General features: G+C 36.0%; 1 protein-coding gene and 1 long non-coding RNA gene across 12 annotated transcripts in view; one reads left to right on the top strand and one right to left on the bottom strand.

The window, feature by feature from the left end:
* Nucleotides 1–1,849: 1,849 nt before the first annotated feature.
* Nucleotides 1,850–4,785, bottom strand: LOC307006529. The gene is made up of 4 exons (XR_013799478.1): nt 4,076–4,785; nt 3,511–3,576; nt 3,231–3,319; nt 1,850–2,100 (listed from the first exon to the last, which is right to left on the bottom strand). It is a non-coding gene; the product is annotated as an uncharacterized lncRNA (long non-coding RNA).
* Nucleotides 4,786–14,040: 9,255 nt separating this feature from the next.
* Nucleotides 14,041–25,772, top strand: part of rbfox3b (RNA binding fox-1 homolog 3b) — a 220,475-nt gene continuing 208,743 nt past the window's right edge. For 3 of the 11 annotated variants that reach the window (XM_079617799.1, XM_079617793.1, XM_079617796.1), the window contains exons 1-2: nt 14,704–14,877; nt 15,181–15,256. Coding sequence is in view for 2 of the 11 variants with exons in the window: in XM_079617791.1 (XP_079473917.1) it covers nt 14,370–14,425; nt 15,181–15,256 (132 nt within the window). In the remaining 9 variants the exon portion in view is untranslated. Of the gene's footprint in view, nt 14,426–14,607; nt 14,878–15,180; nt 15,257–25,772 lie in introns of those variants that run through there. The other 8 variants (XM_079617798.1, XM_079617795.1, XM_079617797.1 and 5 more) reach the window with 7 other exon arrangements.

Raw genomic sequence — 25,772 nt, 5'->3', positions numbered from 1 at the left:
TAAAGTTGATCTAAGTGTTTCATTTCTGTTATAGTATTTCGGAAAGTCTGTTCTGGGATGCTTTTAATATATTGCACAGATTTCTTTTTATTTTGGCTGTTTTTTCAAATTTCTTCATTAAAATGAGCTTAAGCAACACAACTGCTATACATTTTGTCCAAACTTAATTTGATTGTGTTCAATCTGCTTAAATATATATGTACAATTTAAGTTTACTTACTCGGTTTGTGTTGGATTACATGAATGATTTGTGTTGTATTAACTGAAACTGGGCGGTGCTTGCTAGTTCCCAGCATGCTTTGCATATAGCTAAATTAATTCGAATATTATTATCATTACTATCTAATAAACAATTTTTTTAAAATCTTGCCTAGTTGAATATTGTATAACTTAAAAAATTAAGTTGAAATCGGTTCAATTATTATTTTTTAAACACACACATATACAATCAAATCGGTTAATCGTGATTAATTGCATCCAACATAAACATTTGAAAACACACACACACACACACACACACATATACAGTATGTGTGTGTCAAATTTTGTATCTTGCACAGCATCTGTTGTGGGAATGTTTTGAAAGTTGCAAAATGATTAAATGTTTATTAACACTTTACAATAAGGTTTCATTTATTAACATTATTTTACTATTTAACATGAACTAACCAAGATCAATACTTCTATTAATATTAATTAAATTGATCTTATTTTTTAAAGTGTCAGCAATGAAACATTTTTGGGTGCGTCATAAAGGTTTGGGACGCCATGAATTCAATAATGAAAATTGTAACCGGTGCGTAGTTAAAAACTCCCAGTTTTTGTTTCATTTTGCTTTAGATACACCCTTGTGAAAAAAAAGTGCACTTTAGTGTACTTTTATAAAGTGTACTTATTACACAAATAATATACTTTAAAAGTATACACTTAAGTGTGAATTAAATGCAATCTTTTGGGCGCACTTAATGCACATTAAGTATAATTAATTTCAAATTTATTACATATTAAGTTGAAATAAAATGCAATAAGTTGCCATTAAGAGTGATTTTTTGGAACAACTTAAGTGGGACTTTAATACAACTTTATATCTACTTTCATAATTGCTTCTAGTGTCTTTAAAATATACTTAAAGTGCACTACACAATATACTGACACGCAATTAATGTGAACTAAAATATACTTTAATGTCAGTTAAAAATACACTTAAGTGTGAATTAAATGTATTGTTTTGGGCGCACTCAATGCACATTAAGCGTAATTAATTTCAAATGTATCACATATTAAGTTGAAATAAAATGCAATAAGTTGCCATTAAGAGTGATTTTTTGAAACAACTTAAGTGGGACTTTAATACAACTTTATATCTACTTTCATTACTGCTTCTAATGTCTTTAAAATATACTTTAAGTGCACTACACAATATACTGACACGCAATTAATGTGAACTAAAATATACTTTAATGTAATATACATGTACATCGTTCGTTATATAATTAAATACATTTATAATTAAAAAAAAATTATAATAAAGTTGTAATTTAGTACATTTCAAATTTTAATAAAAAAAAAATCTCTTAATAACCTAGTTACAATCAAAAGAAACACTATACATAAACACAAACAGTTACAACACTTTAACTCCTTTAGAAAGAGTCTGGAGGACAATGAAGCTTATATGCACAATCATTTTCTTCCTCAAATACCAAGGTACCTAAACATCACAGAAAACATGCATTTTTACATTTTCAGAAAACATTCTGTATGATATATAAAATTGTTTTTGTTTCCATGTAATTTACTGGTACTACTACTTTTGGGGTAATTTGGAATTTGGTCCCCATAAAAAAAAACACATACACACACACACACACACACACGCACGCACGCACGCACGCACACCTAATATTAACAAAGATGAATAAATACAGTAAATAAATTGTTCATTGTTAGTTCATTTTGGCTAATGTATAAACCAAAATCGTTTGTCACCAAATGTTTTGAAGTTGTTGGAAAGTGCTGTTTATGTCTATGTCCCAGAAGCTCTCCAGAGTATATGTGAATGGAAATGTTCCAGAGAAGCAGGAAAGTCAGAAAAAATACCTTGAAGAAAGAAAACAAAAACAGAAGGAAAACAATTGTTTATAAAAACAGATCCAGTCCATTATTATATTTGGCTCAATTGAATGAAAGTGATAGATATACAGTTGCGCTTTAAAGTTATACACCTTGCAGTATCTGCAAAATGTTAATAATTATAGTAATAAGAGGGATAACAAAAAATTGTGTTCTCTTTTTATTTAGTACTGCCCTGATGAAGCAGTTTATTCATTCCCCAATCAAATGTCAATAAATTCTTGTCATAGTTGTCGTCATTTAAAACTGGTTTTTATTTAGTTATCGTCTCGTTTTCGTCTGTGAAAAAATGTCGGTGACGAAAATAATGATACAAATTATTCGTCATTAGTAACATTGCAAGATGGCTGTGGATGAACACCAGTTGTTTGAAACAGCTTTGGCCGCTACAATGAACGAGTTAGACTTTTATCTAAAAGAGGAACCGAAGACGGTGCTCGAAACGTTCCTTTGTAAGAAGGATGTTTTTACTGTTTTGCCGGCAAGAGTCTAATCTACCAGTTAGCTCCGCTGGTAGCTAGGCGTATGGGGCTTAGTTGTGATTGGTCGTACTAGTATTATCCAATTGCGTGCAGAGAGATTTTCAAATACATGCTTGGTGCCGCCCCTCGAGTTGGGTGATTTATATTACTCAATGCCAGACCCTTAATCTTTCGGATTTGGGTCTGGATTTCCAGGCTAGCAGTTCCTGGATGTTAAAGTTGAATTTACTGTCCAATTCGAACCACTGAATTTGCGAAGCGGAAACATTTTTTTGACCGAAAATCACCTGTTAAATATTATAGGTTGTATTTTTAAACCATTTGAATATTTTTGAAGTAAAATATTAAAGGTGAATATGGATTATTGGATTTTTAATAATGAAAATGGGTTTGAAATGTTTTTAATGGAAATATTCACAGCTTAAATTTCAACCCAATGCAAGCCCTAAAAATACAATGCATTAAAATGCAAGCATAGTTAATGCAATGCATTTTTTTTTCAAGTAGTGCAATTCAACAGGCTTTTTTGTTTCAAAAACATTTGCCATTATTTTACTTCCATACCCAAGACCCATGCAAATGTTTCCTCATCTTGGCTTGTAAGTTTCAGCTTACCGCGCAAATCTTCATGAAGGATGTTCCTGTATTTACTGGTACCACGGTTGACACAGCAATTCTGCGGCCCTCTTCCTTTGGTTTGATACCTGTAAAATATATGATGATTATAGGGGCATCTGTAAATGCACAGGTGGGAATTTATTACTTACAAATGGAGAAGATTTAAAGTATTTAAAAGCTATAGGGATAGTAAGTGACTTGATAGCAGTGTTTCAGCTTGATCAGGGTGTGCTGTCTGTGCAACAATTCATGACAAATTATGTAACGTTAACATCACCTCATCAATAAAGGCCTGTGATTCCACACCGCTTGCACTGTATCTCCAATCACAAATGAACTGATCCTGCAAAATGAACGTGTAACTACAGTTAAGCACAAAAAAATAGCATATTCCAAAACAAATAGTAACTGAACAACTCACTCTTCAAATGCAAAAATAAAAAAATAATGCTACATTACAAGCATTATTTCTAGAGTGATATATTAAATATTTATGGTGGTTATAACATTGATTATATGTATTAAATGTATATAAATGTCTTCGAGTGTTACAATATTGGATCTGTATTTAGCAAATTTGTCGGTTTAATTAAATTATATATTTTGTTCAGCAGCCAAATTCGTCGAACACACCCACACGCGAACATATTATGATGTAAGAAATTATTAGAATGCAATCATAGATAAATTATTGAAAACCTGATTAATTCACCTCCCGAGTCTATTGCGTCTGTCTGCGATGAAAATAATGTAATGTGTTAACGTTACACTCTTAATCGCAATAACAACTGCCATGTTACGGTGAAAATTTTAAAATAAAGAAAGCATAAAGATATACTTACTTGACTCATTATTGCAGTATAACGTCTCATCTGTAATCAAACGTGGCGTTCTCTTCCTGATTGCGCAGCTTCAGTTTCCTTTCCTCACGAATCGCGATTACAGAAACATAACAGTGCATTTTTCAAACTCTAGTGAAGTAGTGCGTCATCGTGACGTAGTATTTCTGGCGCATGCGCATTAAATAAAGTTAATATATTTCATGCATGGTTTTATTTCAGCTTTTTAATTTCTGTTCAAACTCATTGTGTTGTTAGACTCTGTAAGTTCACAAAACTTGATTCATTCACCTAACTAAAAGTCAATCATTTTTATAGTGTAGTGTAGTCTAATTTAAATTAAATGTATTTTAACTGAATTTAAATGCAATTTAATTTTGTTTAGATTTGTTTAACTTTGCTCACAACTAAATGTGTTTAATTTACTTAGATCAACATAATGATATTAAAAGTATTCTCTACACAGATGTAAAGTACAATACATTAATATTACATTAAGAACTCCTCTCATAAATTACATTTTATTGTCAAATATTATGTAGAAAACTGACACTTGTGTGTTTAGAAATATTGTGATGAAAGTGTACTTACTTTAAGTTAAACTTAATTAGACATTATAACAAAGTGCATTTGTAAAAAGTGCACTTAAGTGTGTTTAGAAATATTGTGATGAAAGTGTACTTACTTTAAGTTAAACTTAATTAGACATTATAACAAAGTGCATTTGTAAAAAGTGCACTTAAGTGTGTTTATAAATATTGTGATAAAAGTGTACTTACTTTAAGTTAAACTTAATTAGACATTATTACAAAGTGCATTTGTAAAAAGTGCACTTAAGTGTGTTAAGAAATATTGTGATGAAAGTGTACTTACTTTAAGTTACACTTAATTAGACATTATTACAAAGTGCATTTGTAAAAAGTGCACTTAAGTGTGTTAAGAAATATTGTGATGAAAGTGTACTTACTTTAAAGTTAAACTTAATTAGACATTATTGCAAAGTGCATTTGTAAAAAGTGCACTAAAGTGTGTTAAGAAATATTGTGATTAAAGTGTACTTACTTTAAGTTAAGCTTAATTAGACATTATTACAAAGTGCATTTGTAAAAAGTGCACTTAAGTGTGTTAAGAAATATTGTCATTAAAGTGCATTCCCTTTAAGTACACTTAAGTGGTATTTAATTTGAACTATATTATATTATCTGCAAGTGCACTTTTCAAAAAGTATACTTTTATGATATTAAGCACAAAAAAAGTACGCTTTCAATACAATTAAGCACACTTCTTTTTCACAAGGGACCACACATATGTGTGTGTCGATTACACCATCATTCTTGACTGCATTGAGTCTCATTGAGACTCTTCAATGCCAACTTAAAACTCATGTCTTGTAGTGTGTGCTTCATTTGACCCTTTAGGCATACAGAAGTCACTTTTCAACTCTTTAAGAAATGCATACAGTCGCTGTATTCCCAGAAGATCACAGCGACATGTTTCCGTCTCGTGAACGAGTGTGTGTGTGTGAATGCTGAATCTAATGAAATATGAGTTGGATGCTCTGCCTCCCGTTCTTAAATTATTCATAATGACTCGATGTCTGAGTGTTCAGGTCAATGGACAGAGTAACGTGCGTCTCACAATTACGCCGGTTGTGTTTCTGATGAAACTCGTCTCTTCATCACTCTTCCGTTTGATGGCCTGTGCTAAATATATCTCAGCCTTTGCTTCTATAGTATAAGTGTTTCTCGGTCTCTCAGTGGGTCTGACAGCTGTTTCCTGTCGTGTGTGCGTGTGTGTGTGTCTCGATCAATGATCCGGTCACCTGTGGCGATCTGTGACAGGAAACACAGCAGAGAGCGAGAGGAAGATGGACGGTAACGAAGGGGAAGAGACCGGAGAGGTTGCAGTAAACCAAAACATCTACTGTTTTTTTACCAAGTTTGAAAAACACTGTTGGATAATCTGCAATGCGTTCAGTCATTCTGACAGATAAAGTTTCTGCTCTGTTAGAAACATTCCCACAGTCAAGTGATTAGAACTCTTAATGAGTTTTTAATTCATCTTTTTGGGTTGTTTTCTAGTAAACATCTCAAAATCCTTGAAAAAAAACCTTTTATACTTGAGAAGCAACACTGCATGAGATATAAGGCTTGTTTCAAGGTTATTTTAGTCTCAGACTATCAATTAAAAAAGAAAAAATGTTTGAGTGGCCTTAATGGCTAACTAATTTGAGTTAAAGTTTTAGTATTTTTGTAATTTGCATTAATGTCTATAGTTTTTAATCATGTTTATTTCAGTTTTAGATATTTTAGGGCCGACTAAATTAATTTAGTTGAACTAAATTAAAATGCTGCTTTTGCAACTAGTTGAAACAACTTCTATAAACTCAACACCCTTATTGCCTCGTTTAGTATGCGCGGTTCTATGAATATGCAAATGAGCCCCGTCTCCACTCACTCACTCAGCTCAGAGATCCACTCGTTGGCGATCACACGTTGATCTGATTGGTTCACGGTAATTTGTGACGTCAGAAACGCCAGCGATTTTTAACCGTGTTTTTGAGACTGTCTTTGGTTCACTGCAGTTTTAAGCAGAAAATACTCAGCAATGCTGTCGACTTATGAACTTACACATTGTTTATCTGAAAGCATATTAAAAACACCACATAGACATTTAAACAACATTAAAAGCTGGATTTTCACCATGGGGACTTAAAAAATATTGGGATCTTTGACTTGCAGACTTATATCTTTGCATACCTGAGAACAGTTTTAGACATTGTTGAGATCTCCTGTGTAACGATATCCTGTTGATATGTAAATGTGGGCTGTCATATGTTAATGAGAGAGTCATTTTAGCAGTTTAGTATCAGTAAATGTTCAAGATTGACTGGAGATTAAGTTTTATTTCCTCGATAAGTTCAAAACAAGCAAGTCAGATCTTTGTTATGACCAGTCTATCTGATCATCCTTCCAGCAATGCCGTTTCCCCTCCTTTTTCCCCCAAGGCCGGACTGTCTGATCGCTCTTCCTTTATGTGTTTTCCTTTTCTCAATTCCACCGAGGGTTTCACAGGTGCGTTGCCTTTACGAAAGACAAATAAAGGTGAAATAAAAAAGAGACTGTGGAGTGATTGAACGAGGCGCGGAGGTCAGAGAAGAGAGACGGACGCCTTTGCTCGCGCTTCCGGTGCGGTAATGATGCCGCATTTGAGTTGACGCTTTGAACGCGCAGACTTACCCCTCACACACTAAAGCACACGCTGCTCCAGAGAGAGAAACGGAAGAAGAAGAAGAAGAGAGAGAGAGAGTATGAAAGGGAAAGATGTAGAGCTGTGGGCTCCCCGGGGACCCCTGGAGAACAGGCTTCATCCTTCACACGAGTCAGATTCAGTCACTATGGAAACCCCTCGTTATTTCATTTGCTGGAAGACGCCGCCACCGCAGTCGATGAGTGTGTGTGGAGGGAAAACACTGATGTGGACCCTCGTCCTGATTAAACCCAGAGCAGATGTTTCTGAGAGGGCTTTCGCGCGGGAAACTTTCCGTCATTACGTCTTTGTGGTGCTCAGTGTTAGGAGAGCAACTTTGAAACTGCTTCCTCATGTTTCAGAAAGTCTATTGTCAACATTATTAGTTATCATGTACAGTTATGCTCTGCTCTAAAATATTTTGTTGGAGAATTTGGGTCAGATTTGCTGAATGAATTCCAATACTTGTTTCCTGCTCATTTTAGGGTGCTGATTCCAAAAATAGTGTTGTTTTGCTCTAGAAAAATATTATTTATTATTCGTAGCGTTTTTGCTTTTTTGATAACCAATGTGTAAGGTGAAGACGTCTTGTATTATCTCTTAAAAACTGACAGAAAAACATGATTCTTGTCTTCCTCGGAGCCGGGTTTACAACATGTCTGTTTAATTCTCAGCTGATTTTTACATGCATGACGTTATTTTATGCCTAATTCTGATTTCAAGGTTAGAATTTCAGAAACTGAAGAAAATGCAAACATGACCAGGGGCCTCATTTATAACCGTTGCGTACGCACAAAACAGGACATGAAAGAGGCGTACGCCACTTCCGACGCATAAGTTGTGATTTATAAAAACAAACTTGACGGGAAAATGTGCGCAGACTGCGCACCTCCACGCAAACTCTGACCCATGCGTACGAACGTTTTGGAGACGGAGCAGTTTGGCGACACCGATGGTGAGCCGGAGTTAAATGTCTTTTTGGTCACTTTTAGACAGAAAATCGAAATAAAATTATAAATATACAGAAAAATAATACAAATATAATTTCACTCACCAAGCCTATCACTTGAAGCAAATATCCACACCTTAAATGTCCGCGCCAGCGAGCGCGTTGGGCCGTTTAGTGAAACTGACGCATAGCCTATCTAACGGCAGATGAAGTAAAACTGTAAATCTTCATTATGAGTCCTAATCATAAATAGGCTACAGTGCATGTTCTCAATAACAGTTTAAAAAAATAATACTTCTGATATAAACATTTAGATTAAATATGCCACTCTCATTAATGGAGTTAAACACTAGGCTACATGACATTTACTGAAAAGTTTAAAAATATATAAATATTCAATAAATAGCCTATAAATATTTGCAATGCTTTTGAACACTTTTCCTTTGGCATGCTGTGTTTTAATGTTTTAACTACAGAGATAATTGCTTGTCATGATAGCATATTGTGCAAATATAATGCACAACAGGGTCTATCTGTTTCTATTAAAAATATAAATCAATTAAAAATACTATTTGGCCAGTGGAAAAGATTGAGAAAAACTTTATCTGAAATGTTTTTTACACTATTAGATTTATTTATTCAAAAACAAGGCAGGCTACTAAATGATTTTTATTAACGTAATGTTATGGCACATCCGTATTTCATATTTTCCTAATGTCTTGTACCGTTAAACATGTTATCACGTGGATGAATAATCATATGCAAATGATATGCAGATGAGGATATGCATAGTAAAACTAGGCGTTGTAAGCTCCATATATGGTTATTTCGGGGAGGAGACGCATGCGCACAATCTTCTGCTGACTGGGATTTATAAAGTGAATTCTGCGCAGGTTCTGGCGTACGCACGGTTTTATAAGTCTGAATATTTTTTTGCGCACGCCATTTTTGGCTTTCGGGCGCACGTACACTTTTAGTAAGGATTCTACGCACAGCTTTATAAATGAGGCCCCAGGGGCCTCATTTATAAAGCTTGCGTACGCACAAAACGGGGCTGAAAACATGCGTACGCCAGTTCCTGCGCAAAAGGTGGGATTTATAAAGAAAAACTTGACGTGAAAATATGCGCACCTGCACGCAAACTCTGACCCATGCGTACGAACGTTTTGGAGACGGAGCAGTTTGGCGACACCCGATGGTGAGCTGGAGTTAAATGTCTTTTTGGTCACTTTTAGACAGAAAATCGAAATAAATTTATACATATACAGAAAGATAATACAAATATAATTTCACTCACCAAGCCTATCACTTGAAGCAAATATCCACACTTAAATGTCCGCGCCAGCGAGCGCGTTGGGCCGTTTAGTGAAACTGACGCATATCTAACGGCAGATGAAGTAAAACTGTAAATCTTCATTATGAGTCCTAATCATAAATAGGCTACAGTGCGTGTTCTAAATAACAAGTTTAAATAAAATAATGATTTAAACTATGTTTTACATATAAACATTTAGATGCCATTCTCATTAATGGAGTTAAACATGACATTTACTGAAAAGTTAAAATACATATATATTCAATAAATAGCCTATAAATATTTGTTGTAGATGCAATGCTTTGAACACTTTTCCTTTGGCATGCTGTGTTTTAATGTTTTATCTACAGAGATAATTGCTTATCATGATAATAGCATATTGTGCAAATATAATGCACAACAGGGTCTATCTGTTTCCATTACAACTATAAATCAATTAAAAATACTATTTGGCCAGTGGAATGTAATGTAATGTGACGGCACATCCGTATTTCATATTTTTCTAATGTCTTGTATATTAAACATGTTATCACGTGAATTAATAATCATATGCAAATGATATGCAGATGAGGATATGCATAGTAAAACTATAGGCGTTGTAAGCTCCATATATGGTTATTTCGGGGAGGAGACGCATGTGCGCACAATCTTTCGCTGAGTGGGATTTATAAAGTGAATCCTGCGCAGGTTCTGGCGTACGCACGGTTTTATAAGTCTGAATTTTTTTTTGCGCACGCCATTTTTGCCTTTTGGGCGCACGTACACTTTTAGTAAGGATACGCACAGTTTTATAAATGAGGCCCCAGATGTTTTTGCTAAATCTGTGGGTGTTTTACATCTAGACAGCGACTTGCATTTATGTAAAGTTTTTTTATTTTTATTAAAAGGAGTATTTGAACATATTTTTCCACTTCTTTTCAGATTGTAAATAAAATGATTTTGACCTTTGACATTTGACTGCTTTTGTTAATTTGATAAGTGCATGATACACATATCATTTGAAAAATATTCATCCTTATTTTGTGAAAAATTATGAGATGGAAAGCTATAAACAATATTTTTGAACTTGGCATCATGAAATTAGCTAATTTAGCTTTTTTTTTTTTGCAAATCAGCAGAATTTATTTTTCAAGATGCTGTTTCAATAATAGCGTGGATTAATGTGTATTTAAACACACAGAAGTTTTCACGAAAAAATTGGTCTAATTCACAACGTGTCAGTGTACGCACATACATTTTTCTTAACCTCACTCCAATTATAATGAATTTGAATTGTCCTTAGTGAGTGATCACGCTCAACTTGTCAATTTGCATAAACCACACCCACTCTCCATATAAGGGCTTTCCTCACAACCTTACAGCCTTATTAGTTTTTATATTCAGCTGTGCTCTCCTCTGAAATATTTTGTTGGCTAGAAATTGGATCTCATTTTCATATTTGGACGCACAATATAGAAACTCTCGCCTAAGTTTGTAACGCCGTTCACATGTGTGTTTGCACTAACATAACCTCGTTCTAATTTTAATATGCACATCTGTATACGAAGAAATCTCTCAACTCAAACACTCTGCTTTTCTTACTTTTTCACATTTGATGAAATACATTTAGGATGAAATATATGTGTACAATTTCATCTTAACACAACTATACAGATGGTGTTCAACATCCAGAGTATGTGGTTTTTACGTATGTGTGGTTTCAATACATATTTTTTCGTAAATGTATAGTGCACATGCTTAGTGAATGAGACCCATTGTTCTTTTGTAAATGCATTTTTAAAAACTTTTATCCAGTACTCCCATGCAATCTATATACGGTCGTGGTAAGGTTGTGGAAGTTGACCGCTGTGGGAACCCTGTGTTTGCTCCTCCTCACCTTCAAAAGCAGCAGAACAAACTCTTCCTCTGGCTTAGTTACCGCGGTGAAACAAGGTAAAGCTCAGATCTCGCTGTTCTGTCGAGTATCAGCAGATAAAACAGCAAACGCAGAAACCTGTGTGTCTGCTCCTGCTTTCAGTTGAAGGTGAGTTTGTCTAGAAAGTTTGAGACATTGTCAGTGTGGCTTTGTGCTTCTTAAAACTCCTCCAAACGTTTCATGTCAAAGGGAAATATGAAAGTGTTTTTAGTGCTCAAATGATGGTTTTATCTGACAGCTGGAGAAATAATTTCAGCAAAAAACAGAAGTTCCCTTCAAAACTCGGCCTAGCAATGGTTTTTATGGAAAATGAATAAATATGGGTAACTCCTTAATTTAATTGTCCACTTTAGACTATTCAAACTGTAAGAAACTTTGCAACTTCCACTGCATTGGACTATTTATAAGATAGCATGTAGTTGAGAAGTTACTTATAGTTGGTAGTTATAGTCTGTTGAGTGTTAAAGTGTTATCAGATATTAAGCAGACAGCACACTAATACTCTAATGAGAGTTAGTTGACGTGTAGTTGCAAAATTGCTCAATAGTGAAGTGGACCGTAATTTTTTTTAACTTAATTTAGAGGCAGATCATTTTAATTTATTAATAAAAAAGGTATTCATCTCAATACTTTTTCCAGCCCCTCATTGAGAACCTCTATAAACTATAGTCTCTCCTGATCAGGCGGATTAGATCGGTGTGTGTTTTCCTACAGGAAAGCTCTCGGGATGACAGATAGTTGTGTTGCTCCTGAGGGATTTCACATGTAAACACTGAACGTCTCAGCCGTTCACAACTTCCCCTCCGTTTATTCGGCTGCTGTGATTTCACTGTGCCAGACTGCTAATGAGTTACACTGGGGAGGAGATTGTGTGTGTGTTGTATGTGTGTGTGTGTGTGTGTGTGCAGGTGTTTGGTCTTCAATCTGCGCAGTGCGAAGGACTATCCCAGGAGGCTGTTAAGATACATATCAGTACTATACAGTACACTACTTCTGAAACATTGTATGTTCAGCCTTCGACATGTGAAGTGTTTATATTTTGTTACCAGACCATATAAAGATAGTGTATGTATAACTTTAAAAATGTAGATGATAGAAAAATGTACACACTACTGTTCAAAGATTTGGGGTCGGAAGATTTCAAAAATATTTTTGAAAGAAGTCTTGTGCATTTATTTGATTCAAAATACAGTAAAAACTGTGATATTGTGAAATAATATTACAATTTACAATAACAATTTTCTGTGTGAATACATGTTAAAGGGGTCATGACATGAATATCAGAAATCAAAACTTGCCTTGATCTTTTGACAAATAAAACATCCTGCAAGTCTCATATCTTAAAACTATCTTATCCTCATTATAAATAAAGCATTTATTTAAGCAAGCTCTAAAAACACCCAGTTCTTCTGATATTGCGGGATCTGTGCTGATGTCACATGGGCAAACACATTTGCATATGACTGCCTCCAGAGCAAGACATTAACCAATAGACATCACCACATCATAGGCCCCGCCCACTGGCGTTCAGACGCTTAACGGCTGACATTTGCCTAGACTGGATGATGTGAGAGTCAGGTCAAAAGCAAAAAAATCCATTATAATCACGTTTGCTGTCTACACTGAGACTGTATACAGATGTGTGTTCAGTTTCCGACACACTCCACGCGGTTGAGTCTGTCGACAACAGGACAAATGAAAGAGTGAAGGAACTTTTGCTTTGTCCCGTTGAAACAGCTCGTTTGCGTCTCTGTACAGACTTCAGAAGGATCCCAGCGTCGGAAACAAGTGGATGTTTTTTTTTTATGTCAGAGGATTATATGTTTGTTCGGAGCATTTTGTTTTGTAACCGAGGCACAGTGTAATAGACCATTCGCAAAGAAAAGTCAGCTGTAGCCTATTGGATCTGACTGCAGCTAATTCACAAACCGCAAGTAAATGATTCTATTTGAGTCCTGAAGTAAATGAGTGAAACATTTTAACATTACACTGTAGCCTAAATGTGTAGCCTACTTGAGTTCGCATGATAGTTAAATACGCATGCAAAGAGTGTTAAGCTAAAGTCCCCATAATTTTATCCCCTTTGATCAACACACTGACTTGTGTTAGTGTCGTATCCTTGAAAAAAATGTCTTCATGCCTTAAAATAGCTTGAATGTAACTCTACATTCATGCCTCATTTAGTATGCGCAGTTCTATGAATATGCAAATGAGCCCCGCCTCCACCCACTCACACCAGCTCAGAGATCCACTCGTTGACGATCACATGTTGATCTGATTGGTTTCAACAAGGTAGTTTTGTGATGTCAGAAACACCAGCGATTTCAAACCGTGTTTCTGAGACTGTCTTCTTAGAGTTTTAAGGAGAACATACTCAGCAATGATGTTGACATGAATATGCACAGGGATTGTCTTAAAGCATATTACAAACAACAATATAAACAAACATTAAAAGCTTGATTTTTGAAGTTGCATCAAGATATAAACACATTTGCCTTTAAAAAAGTATTTTTCATATAAAAAAATACTTCATTCACCATTTACTGTTTAATGAACTGAGCGCTATGGGAAATTGGAAATGCCCGGTGGCCGTTACGGGAACTGCAGCCAGCAGTAACAGCTCGTGCAGCAGTCCAGAACCAGTGTTTCAAGGCCTGATTTAACATTACTAAACACAGCGAAGATTATTTTCGTCCTTCTCTTAAACAGAAGTTGGAAATAATTTTTCAGGGATAATGAACATCCCGACGCCGTCCACGCTGCTGTGAGCGACGTCTAGATGAATAAATGTTGCGTGCTTTCCCGATGCTAAAATAAACACACAACAAAAATGACAGCGGTATAAGGAAACAGCAGTTCAGAAAGCTTCATGTGGATATGTTTGAACCAGCTCTGCGATTCACCGGCATCATGTCGACAGATGAGGTAATTCAATTTACTATTTTGATTATAAAGTAGGCCTATAGGCCTATATTTCAAAGACAATATAGGCCTAGGCTAGATCCTCCTATGTGAGAGTATAGTTTGAATTAATCCTTTCTTTGCATGACACATTGCATCACTGTACAGAATAGCTCTTTAGCATTATCCTGAACTTTGTGAGATTTAATTTCATGTGTCGTTGAACGGAAGAGGCTCTGACAGAATGTTTTGATTTTCCCGGCAAAACCGACCCATAAAAACCGGCTTTCATAGACAACCTAGGAAGTCGGGGAAGGTCTCGGTTTTTAAGTTTTGTTACAAGCTGTTCTCAGATTTAAAATAAAAAAGGCGATTATTAAATTCTTCATGTAGGCCTAGGCCTAGAACCTTTAAGTTCTAAATGGAGTTTTGTTGTGTGTTCGAGATGAACTGCAAAGCTCTGCCATCTTGACAAAGTAAACTTGACTTGACAAGATCCTCTCAGTTTGTCAGTCTGTAGGAATAGTTTAAATACAGATATTGACTATTAATCAAGTTACATTGATAATTTGTGTGATGTCCTTTGTGTTTTGGTTTCAGTTCAGATATCTTGTCTGGAGATCAATATATTTAACTATTTCTGGTATAAAAAATGTATGGTATGAGTTTTTTTTTTTTTTTTTTTTTTTTTTAAATATGAGACAGAGGATTGAAGTAATACTCTTTTTTTTTTTTTTTTTTTATAATTTTTTTTAAAACTCAGTTTTTGTTTCTGCCAGATCTCTCAAAAGTGGATACAAGGTAGCCATGTGTCTACTACACAAATATTACTGGAGATGTTCAACACAATCACAGGTAAGAGTTCCATTGTTTCAAGTTATATACTATAAACTATAGTTGTAACACTAGCTGGGAATAGATGTAACAGTAATTTGCTTAAATAAGATCCACACACCATCCAATTTATACAAGACTGTCACTAAAGAACAAAGAATATTTTTTTTTTCAAATAGAAAACAATTTAAACTGACAATAACATTGTATTGCATTTCTTTTTAGACTTGTTAGCACAAAAACAACTGCTGTGTGTGTGTATTCTTGTCACAAGGATTCAGTCACTAGCTATGTTGCCAACCAGCCACCTATTTTAATGTGAATTTTGGGATATAAGATAAATAAATAAAAAACACTGGATGTAAACGCCAAGATGTGCACCAAAAACACATGTGCTCAATTGAGCCGGATAACGTTTTTATCCGATAAGAAAACATGCGCATAAACTACAATGGAAACACATTTTTACCAAATCCCTCGATGCGCAACAGAAACGCTGTGATTGGATTGGTGAATGCATCTTTCTATCCCCGTCTCAAACAGCCATAACACAGCTAACTGTTAGCGTGTGGGTTTGAAGTTGGCATGAATGCAAAGCATCAAATTAAACTACTTTAGATTATGTAATTCAAATAACTACAATGATTGCTATTGGCAAAATGGTTATTTATTTATTTATTTATTTATTTTTTACTTTCTTTCCTGAAAATAAATTTTTTTGGTCATAACATCTTCAGTGTTTCTCACAGTCATAATGCCACTTCTCATGTGAGCTCAAAAAGCTGATGCGAGCGTATATGATATTTAGGGCTGTTGGAACGAATTCCGAAATTCGAATATAATTCGAATATTAAAAAAATCAATACTATTCGAATGCTGAAGTTACTATTCGAATATTGCTTTTTTTATTATTATTTTTTTATTTTATTATATGATATCTTGCCTTTCTCGCCAACTTCAGGCATGTGAAAATGAAATGCTTTTGTTTCGTCTGATAAACAATTAAAAAATTGAATCGTAACACAATTGTGCGCGATATCCAAGCTGCATCTTCATTACAATACTGTCAATAATGGCGGCGAGCAATGTCTCCATGGAAACGGAGATCACCACTCTGACAATTTGAGAAGCGATGTGTGGAAGGTATTTGGATTTAAAATCATAAATGGGAAAATTAAATCACAAATAAAGTCTGAATGAAATATCACTCCTCAACTTGCAACCTTACTGTGCGTTCACACCGGACGCGAATAGCGCGTCAAATTCGCGCCTGCCGCGTCTAGTTATACACTTGACCACTTTTGTGTCCTTTCGCGCCTGACGCGCTATTCCCGTCCGGTGTGAACGCACCCTTAGGGCACATCTGACAACGCTACACCATGACAAGCTATAGGCGATCTGTCCAAGGAACCGCTGCTAAAACAGGCAAGAATGGGTTATTTTCTTCTCTTCATCACGGGCCTACCAGCTGTCTGCTGTCCTAGCCGCGCAACAATCACTGACAGAGTTGTGAAACTCTGACACAACATCAGACAACTGATCAGTGGAAAAATGTCCATTCAAGTTGCCAAATTAAAGTCATTCATTTTGTTCCGCTGTTTTATTGTTAATAAAAAAACGCGATCACCCGTTTCTAAATGTTTATTGTAATGTTAGCTGTCCCTCTTGTGGACAGAACGTGTAACAACAACCAAATGCTATAGTGGCATTGACGATCCATAAGCCTGTGTAATGTCGCAAATATTAATAATAGGATGAATTTGAGCATTTAATATTCGAATATTATTCGAATATTAAATAAAATAAGGAATGGAATTCGAATAGTATTATAGAGGAAGATTGACAGCCCTAATGATATTGATGACATCACCACAGCTCTTTTATGACTTGACACACTGACCGTGTGTTACAACTGACCCAGTGTTGCGACACTCCCCAATGTCATTTTTATGTGATTTCTTTTCTCCAGGAATCAGATTTATAGCTATTTCAGGATATTCTTATTTATAAAATTAAATAAAAACCGAAATATTTATAACATATTTGGCTTATAATAAAAATAATCAAATGTAATATTTTGGCTATATTATTGTAGCCCCCGCTTAAGCCTTGTGTGAATCATGTGTAATGTAGTAGTGTGTGATGATCAGATGAGAGCGCGTGTGTGTGTGTGTGTGACGGTATTCTCCTCCCACTCTCTCTCTCGTCTCTCTCTCTCGCTCCATCACTCTCTCTGCTGGTGTTCCTCATCTGTAGCTAGTGTATCGCTGGAGCCGTGTGTGTGTGTGTGTTGTGTTGTGGAGGAGCGCGTGCTGATCGCTCAGGATCGTGAGCGTCTGTGAGTATTCACTTCTGCAGTCAGTGTGTGTACTAGAGACCGTCAGCTCAAGTGTGTCAGAGAGTTCCTGGACAGCTGTGTTCTAAATCTCTATTCTATTCTATTCTATTCTATTCTATTCTATTCTATTCTATTCTATTCTATTCTATTCTATTCTGCTTTGTGTGTATTTCCTACTGTCACCAGTAAAGTACTTAGAATGGAGAGAGAACGGATGATGGTATTGTTTAGGAAAGCAAATACTCTGTGTGTGTGTGTGTGTGTGTGTGTGTGTGTGTGTGTGTGTGTGTGTGTGTGTGTGTGTGTGTGTGTGTGTGTGTGTGTGTGTGTGTGTGTGTGTGTGTGTGTGTGTGTGTGTGTGGTCATTAGTTGAACTCTTCAGTAGTGTCTCTCCTTCTGAACAACATGTTTATTCATCCCGCTGTTTGTTTGTTTGCGCAACAGAAGATTCATTACAGGCTTTGCTTTCTGAGTCACAGAATGACTTTCTGATTCACACTTGTGCTTGATGCTCATGTCTTTGATTAGTGGTGCTTGTTGCGTCGAGTCACGCTTGTAGATTTGAACAAGCGTGTAAAACAAACCTGAGCATTAAATGTCAGTGTGTAACTCGCCCTTGGTGAGGACAGGTGTGTTTTCACTTTACTAAAGCGTCTGAAGCCACGCTCAGTTTCTCAGGCTGTAAGTGGAGTTCAACCCTTTAAATGCAGCTAATGAATATTAATCAAGCTCCCTTAATTAGTGAGATGGAGCTGATCTGGGATCTGTGCTCACCCGGTTTATTTCTGTTTCATTCTGGAAGCCTTGCCTGGAGCTCATTATATTTGAACTGTTTTTATTTTTGTTATACAAATTTATAGCACGGGTTTTCCCAAAAAGTAAAAACAAAAAAATTTGTTTTCTTCTTGTGGCTAAATTTGAACTTTTGGTTTATAATTTAATTCTTTATAATTCATTATTTATTTAAGGTTGATATTTAAGGTGCTTATTGTAATTCACAACACAATTAAAATGATGTATTTAGCATTAAGAAAATGAAGGCTATTTTAGGTCCTTTAAGATTATTTTATTTTTATTTTTGTGGTGAATCATATATTTAGCATTAAGAAAATTAAAGCTGTTTCAGGTCCTTTAAGGTTTATTTTATTTTATTTTATTTTATTTTTGTGGTGAATAATATATTTTGTGTTAAGAAAATGAAGGCTATTTTAGGTCCTTTAAGGATTATTTTATTTTATTTTTGTGGTGAATAATATATTTATCGTTAAGAAAATTAAGGCTATTTTAGGTCCTTTAAGGATTATTTTATTTTATTTTATTTAAATTTTTGTGGTGAATAATATATTTAGCATTAAGAAAATTAAAGCTGCTTTCAGGTCCTTTAAGGTTTATTTTATTTTATTTAATTTTTGTGGTGAATAATATATATTTAGCGTTAAGCAAATTAAGGCTATTTTAGGTCCTTTAAGGATTATTTTATTTTATTTTATTTTAATTTTTGTGGTGAATAATATATATTTAGCGTTAAGCAAATTAAGGCTATTTTAGGTCCTTTAAGGATTATTTTATTTTATTTTATTTTATTTTTGTGGTGAATAATATATTTTGTGTTAAGAAAATGAAGGCTATTTTAGGTCCTTTAAGGATTATTTTATTTTATTTTTGTGGTGAATAATATATTTATCGTTAAGAAAATTAAGGCTATTTTAGGTCCTTTAAGGATTATTTTATTTTATTTTATTTAAATTTTTGTGGTGAATAATATATTTAGCATTAAGAAAATTAAAGCTGCTTTCAGGTCCTTTAAGGATTATTTTATTTTATTTTATTTTTGTGGTGAATAATATATTTAGCATTAAGAAAATTAAGGCTATTTTAGATCCTTTAATGTTTATTTTATTTATTTTTATTTTATTTTTTTTGTATTTTATTTGTATTTATTATTATTATTTTATTTATTTATTTATTTTTTATTACTTTTTTTTTTGTGGTTAGATGCGACCTGGACATATTTTCACGAGACGCACCTTTCTAAAAAGTTTTCTTTCAATGGTGTTTTCCCATCTCCTCGTATTAAACGCCTATTTGAAGAGGTGGGTAAGTACAGTGTTTGTGATGTTTCCAGTGTGCTGGTGTTGTCGTTCCCTCAGCAGTTGTCAGTGATGTCTCTGTGAACACAACCACAGATGGCACTTTGTCATGTTGTATCGTTTGGGCTTTGAGTAAACCGCCGCTGTACTCTTCACACACACTCCTGTGAGGCGTTGTTGATGATGCAACAGCCCTTCAGAATTTGGCGAGTAAAACGGGATGCAAAAGAAAGGTACATGATACTAGTCGCAGGAGCTTAAACCCCCTGAGCCGCTGTACGCCGCTAAATCTACTCTGCTTTCATTTGTCTGAGGAGAGAGAAAGAGAGAGCGTTTGGAGTGATGCGGAGGGAATGGCGTGGGTGTAGCGGGGAAGAGAACTGTCATCGCAGCGCACGCCGCTCGCCTATACACAGTTTTGTGACAGTAAGTGTCAGTTTTTCGAGAGGGAAGTGTACAGGCTGTTCTCGTCTCAGACGTGTGGTCCCATCACTGTCTTCCGAGATCTGGAAGGTTGTTCCGCTCTAAATCAAACGCTCGTGTCCAAGGAAACAATGCGAGGCTCACTGTGAGGAACGAAGGTCACGGCAATCCAAACATGGCTGCATCCCAAATCACACACTCCTGCTACACAGTGAAAAGTGTGCACTTCAGTTGTGATGGAATACTTTTGACAACATTCAAGCACACGCACTAGAAACCAGGCTGGATCTCGGACTTTAAATGATCAATGTTGGCTCTGTTACTTTGAAACACGTTCCTAGTCTTTATGTGAACAAATCATCAGTGTTATTATATATTACATTTTGTCTTCATAATTTTAAACCAAAAAAACTGATGTTATCAGTTCCATTTTTTTTATGAATAACCTGTTTCTATTTGAAATAAGGCATAGGCTATACCAAGTGTAAAGTTGTTTATTTAGATTTTTTACAACTAAATCAGTTGACAAGATCTGTTAAAACTTATTTTAAGCACAAGGGGTTATGAGTAAGAATTAGAAAAACAACAACAACACAATATTAGTCCATGCATGCATTCAAGATTCTTAATTTTAGTGCGAATGCTTGATGGCTATTTTTGTCCTAATGCATGCATGCCTGGTGGTTAATATTAGTCTAAATTGCATGCACACATGATGGGTAATAGTCCAAATGCATGCTTGTTGCATGGGTAATATTATTCTAATTGCATGCTTGCCTGATGGTTAATCTTAATCCAATGCTTGGTGGGTGGGTAATATTAGACTAAATGCATGCATGCATGATGGGTAAAATTAATCAAAATGTATGCATGCATGATAGGTCAAATTAATCAAAATGCATGATGGGTAAAATTAATCCAAATGCATGATGGGTAAAATTAATCCAAATGCATGATGGGTAAAAATTAATCCAAATGCAAGCATGCATGATCGGTCAAATTAATCCAAATGCATGATAGGTCAAATTAATCCAAATGCATGATGGGTAAGATTAATCCAAATGCATGATAGGTCAAATTAATCCAAATGCATGATGGGTAAAATTAATCCAAATGCATGATGGGTAAAATTAATCCAAATGCATGATAGGCCAAATTAATCCAAATGCATGATGGGTAAAATTAATCCAAATGCATGATAGGTCAAATGAATCCAAATGCATGATGGGTAAAATTAATCCAAATGCATGACGGGTAAAAATTAATCCAAATGCATGATGGGTAATATTAATCCAAATGCATGATGGGTAATATTAATCCAAATGCTTGATAGGCCAAATTAATCCAAAGGCATGATGGGTAAAATTAATCCAAATGCATGATAGGTCAAATTACCGGTAATCCAAATGCATGATGGGTAAAATTAATCCAAATGCATGATAGGTCAAATTAATCCAAATGCATGATGGGCAGGGCAGGACTTCGGGTGCTGGGGGCCCCTGGGCTTGAGTTTATGTTTGGGCCCTACTTGCGCTACAAAATAAATATGCTTTGAGGTTCTTAGAACAATTAATATGAAACATGCCTATAGTCAAAGTTTAGTGGTAGGCTAATATTAAGTAGTCATCATAATCAGTGGTTAAAGTGGGATTTGGCAGGTGAGGGAACCTATTTTGTGTAGGTGCAACAGGGAAAAATTACTCAACCGTGGGACAACATATTGAATATCGTTGTATAGCAATACTTTTTGGGACAAGAGTGTTACCATGGTGTAGCTATGCACACCAGTCCACATTACTACCCCTCCCACAGTTCCACCCACAGACACAGGCATTCAACCTTCTTCAAGCTTTGGAATTTGAAAATGTCTGTTTTTAAATGTTAAAAGTAATTTTAAATAATACAAATTATAGGCTGCGTTTAACGCAGTTGGTGTAATTGGCAGATGTTCCCTTGGGCATCATGCGCTGTGGAAACGCGTCAAAGCATATGCAGCTATAGCGCACGTAGGTACTTTTGAATGAATATTTAATGTCGATATACAATGGTTACTGTAATTCTGCTATTGATATATCTTCGTAAGACTGCCGACCCTATATAGAACAGTGGCAAAGGAAAATAAATGTCCGGCGAATATCGAACCTAAAACTAACTTTACCGCGCTCAACCACCGTGAGTGCATGGCTATATCTATTCCTGTTTGTGATGGCAATGGAGAGAGCGCTCAAAACTCTCCAGAGCACATAATTTAGTAAAAAAAATTATATTATAGAAAGTATCATTCTCAGTAAAGCAATGAGACATATGATAATTTATCCAGATGTTTCTAAATGTGCGCTCTTTTGGACTAAAAGCATATAGAAGCTGTTAAGTAGCCGATCGCAATGGAGCAGATGGATCAACACGCATGTTATTCTTTGTGAAATAAAGATAAATATCAGGTTGTACCGTTTGATTATGGCCTCGAAGCTCTCAGTCGGAGGATATTAAGGCCCGGGTATTTTATCCCGTGCTCCCCTCCGTCTTTCAAACTACTGTGAGCGCGGAAAGACGCGTGTGGCGCGTGCGTGCGCACTAAAGTGTATTGGATTTTGTTTTCAAGTGCTCAAGTCACTACTTTGGGCTGATTATAGCCCTCGCTCGCACATGGCCAGACAGTGGAAATACGGCTAATCATTTCTGGATATCTGGCATACAAGTTAACCGAACAAAACAAACAAATGAAAACTGGTAAGGGAGGGGGCCCCCTACTGGGCAGGGCCCATGGGCTGCAGCCCAGTCAAGCCCAATGGTAAGTCCGGCCTTGATGATGGGTAAAATTAATCCAAATGCATGATGGGTAAAATGAATCCAAATGCATGATGGGTAAAATTAATCCAAATGCATGCATGCATGACAGGTCAAATTGATCTAAATGCATGCATAATGGTTGACATTAGTCCAAATGGATGCATGCTTCCAAAATCCACCAGATAGTACACCAACACAGCACTTATGGCACACAATTTTCAAAGCAAGCTGATTTGGGCTGAGCTCATTCTTCCCCTGCATACAACATAAGATGTCTGTGAATTTGGATGCAGCCTGTGTGTTCTCGGTGTGTATTGAGTGTTGACTGATGGGTAATTCCCATCAATGATCCCACAAGAGCAGCATTAGTGTTAGTGAAGTGTACATACAAATAAAATGAAGTCATTTTGCTATTTATTTATCACATAAACCTGGTTGCAACATCCTCAAAGTTCATTTTGACATCTTTAAGCTGAACACGCTCTTTGTTCGTGAATTTGATCAACTACCGAACGCATCTCAGAGTTAGCGCTACTGGCTAGCATGCTAACACACTCGCTTAGCGACCCGGACGGGCCGTTAATCACACGTGGATGCCACATGGCACGTGCCCAAGGAAAGCTGGTAAAGATAGAGATCAGATGTGTGTGTGCGCGCAGTGCTGACGGGGAAGTGTGCAGGAAGCGCGCGGGACGTCTGGCGGCGGGAATCAATCTGTGTGTTCAGGCTGCTGGCGCAGGTATTGCTTTCGCGATATGATCTCGGACGTCCATATTTTAGAGGTCGCGGCAGAGAAAGAAGGCAAGGGCAGTGAAACCCCTGACCGCTCATTTCCACACGTTTCCTGGAAAAACGATCCGGCTGCAAGGGATTGTAGGATCTGGTGGTGACATCACGTTTGTGTGTTTTTAACTAAGGCTCGTTCACACCAAGGACTATCACTGTAACAATAACAATAAAAGTATAGTTTTAAAAAAGAATAGCAGAGTAATGCAACATGTTATCAATAATTGCAGCGATATTGTTGGAATCACTTTCACAATCATTTTTAGCGGCATGAGCAATATGAACATTGACAGATCATTCTATCGTCTGTCGATCAATCATTTGTTTGTTCATTCACTCATTTCGCTGTAAAAAAAGTTGTTGCCTTACATTAAGTACAATCAACTTAGATGTCATTTAAACTTGAATTACACTAAACTGACAGCATTAAACTGACAGTTGAATCTTGTATAACAAAACAGTTGAAAACGACTTAACTTATTTTGATGAGTTAAAGCTAAGTAAAATGTAGCGATTTTTCTATCATTCTAAGGTTTTATCGTTCTGATGTTCTATCGTTTGATCATTCTATCAATCTATGGATTGTTCTGTCGTTCTATTGTTCATTCTTTCTTTCTGTCTGTCTGTCTATCATTCTGTTATTCTATCTATCTATCTATCTATCTATCTATCTATCTATGTATTGTTCTGTTTTGCTTTTATTGTTCTATTGTTCATTCTACCCATCTATTGTTCTGTTTTGCCTTTAACCTATAGTTATATCTATCATTCTATGCATCATCCATCCATCCATCCTTTGATTTTCCATCCATCCATCCATCCATCCATCACCCCATCCATTGATTTTCTATCCATCCATCCATCCATCCATCCATCCATCCATCCATCCATCCATCCATCCATCCATCCATCCATCCATCCATCCATCCATCCATCCATCCATCCATCCATCCATCCATCCATTGATTTTCTATCCATCCATCCATCCTTTGATTTTTCATCATCCATCCATTGATTTTCTATCTATCCATCCATCCATCCTTTGATTTTTCATCATCCATCCATCCTTTCATTTTCCATCCATCCATTGATTTTCCATCCATCCATCCATCCATCCATCCATCCATCCATCCATCCATCCATCCATCCATCCATCCATCCATCCATCCATCCATCCATTCATCCATCCATCCATCCATCCATCCATCCATCCATCCATCCATCCATCCATCCATCATCCATCCATTGATTTTCCATCCATCCATTGATTTTCCATCCATCCATCCATCCATCCATCCATCCATCCATCCATCCATCCATCCATCCATCCATCCATCCATCCATCCATCCATCCATCCATCCATCCATCCATCCATCCATCCATCCATCCATCCATCCATCCATCCATTGATTTTCTATCCATCCATCCATCCTTTGATTTTTCATCATCCATCCATTGATTTTCTATCTATCCATCCATCCATCCTTTGATTTTTCATCATCCATCCATTGATTTTCTATCTATCCATCCATCCACCCTTTGATTTTTCATCATCCATCCATCCATCCATCCATCCATCCATCCATCCATCCATCCATCCATCCATCCATCCATCCATCCATCCATCCATCCATCCATCCATCCATCGTTTGATTTTCTAATTATCTATCTATCTATCTATCTATCTATCTATCTATCTATCTATCTATCTATCTATCTATCTATCTATCTATCTATCTATCTATCTATCTATCTATATCATTCTATCTTATTCTCGTACTGTGTGTAATTCTATCGTTTTATATATTATTTCATGGTTCTATCTATCGGTCTTTAACTTTATTGTTCTATGTATCGTTTGTTCTTTCGTTTGTTCGTTTGTAAGTATTGCTTGTTCTCTGTATCATTCAATGGTTCTCTCTCTCTCCCTCTCCCGCTCTGTCGTGGAGTGTTTGGCGGCGTTTATAGACTGGCAGTAGACAGTAGTCCGGAGCATGCAGAAACACACGCTCATGTTTGCGCTGACAGATTGTCTGGCCATATGTGTGAGTAACAGACAGCGAGGAGAGGTGTTGACAGTCAGATCTGGTTGTGATCAGACGTGTTGCT

This window comes from Phoxinus phoxinus (genome assembly GCF_949152265.1).
Source record: "Phoxinus phoxinus genome assembly, chromosome: 1".
NCBI lineage: Eukaryota > Metazoa > Chordata > Actinopteri > Cypriniformes > Leuciscidae > Phoxinus > Phoxinus phoxinus.
Note: the sequence above shows the minus strand (reverse complement) of the source record. Positions and strands in the feature narration are given on the sequence as shown.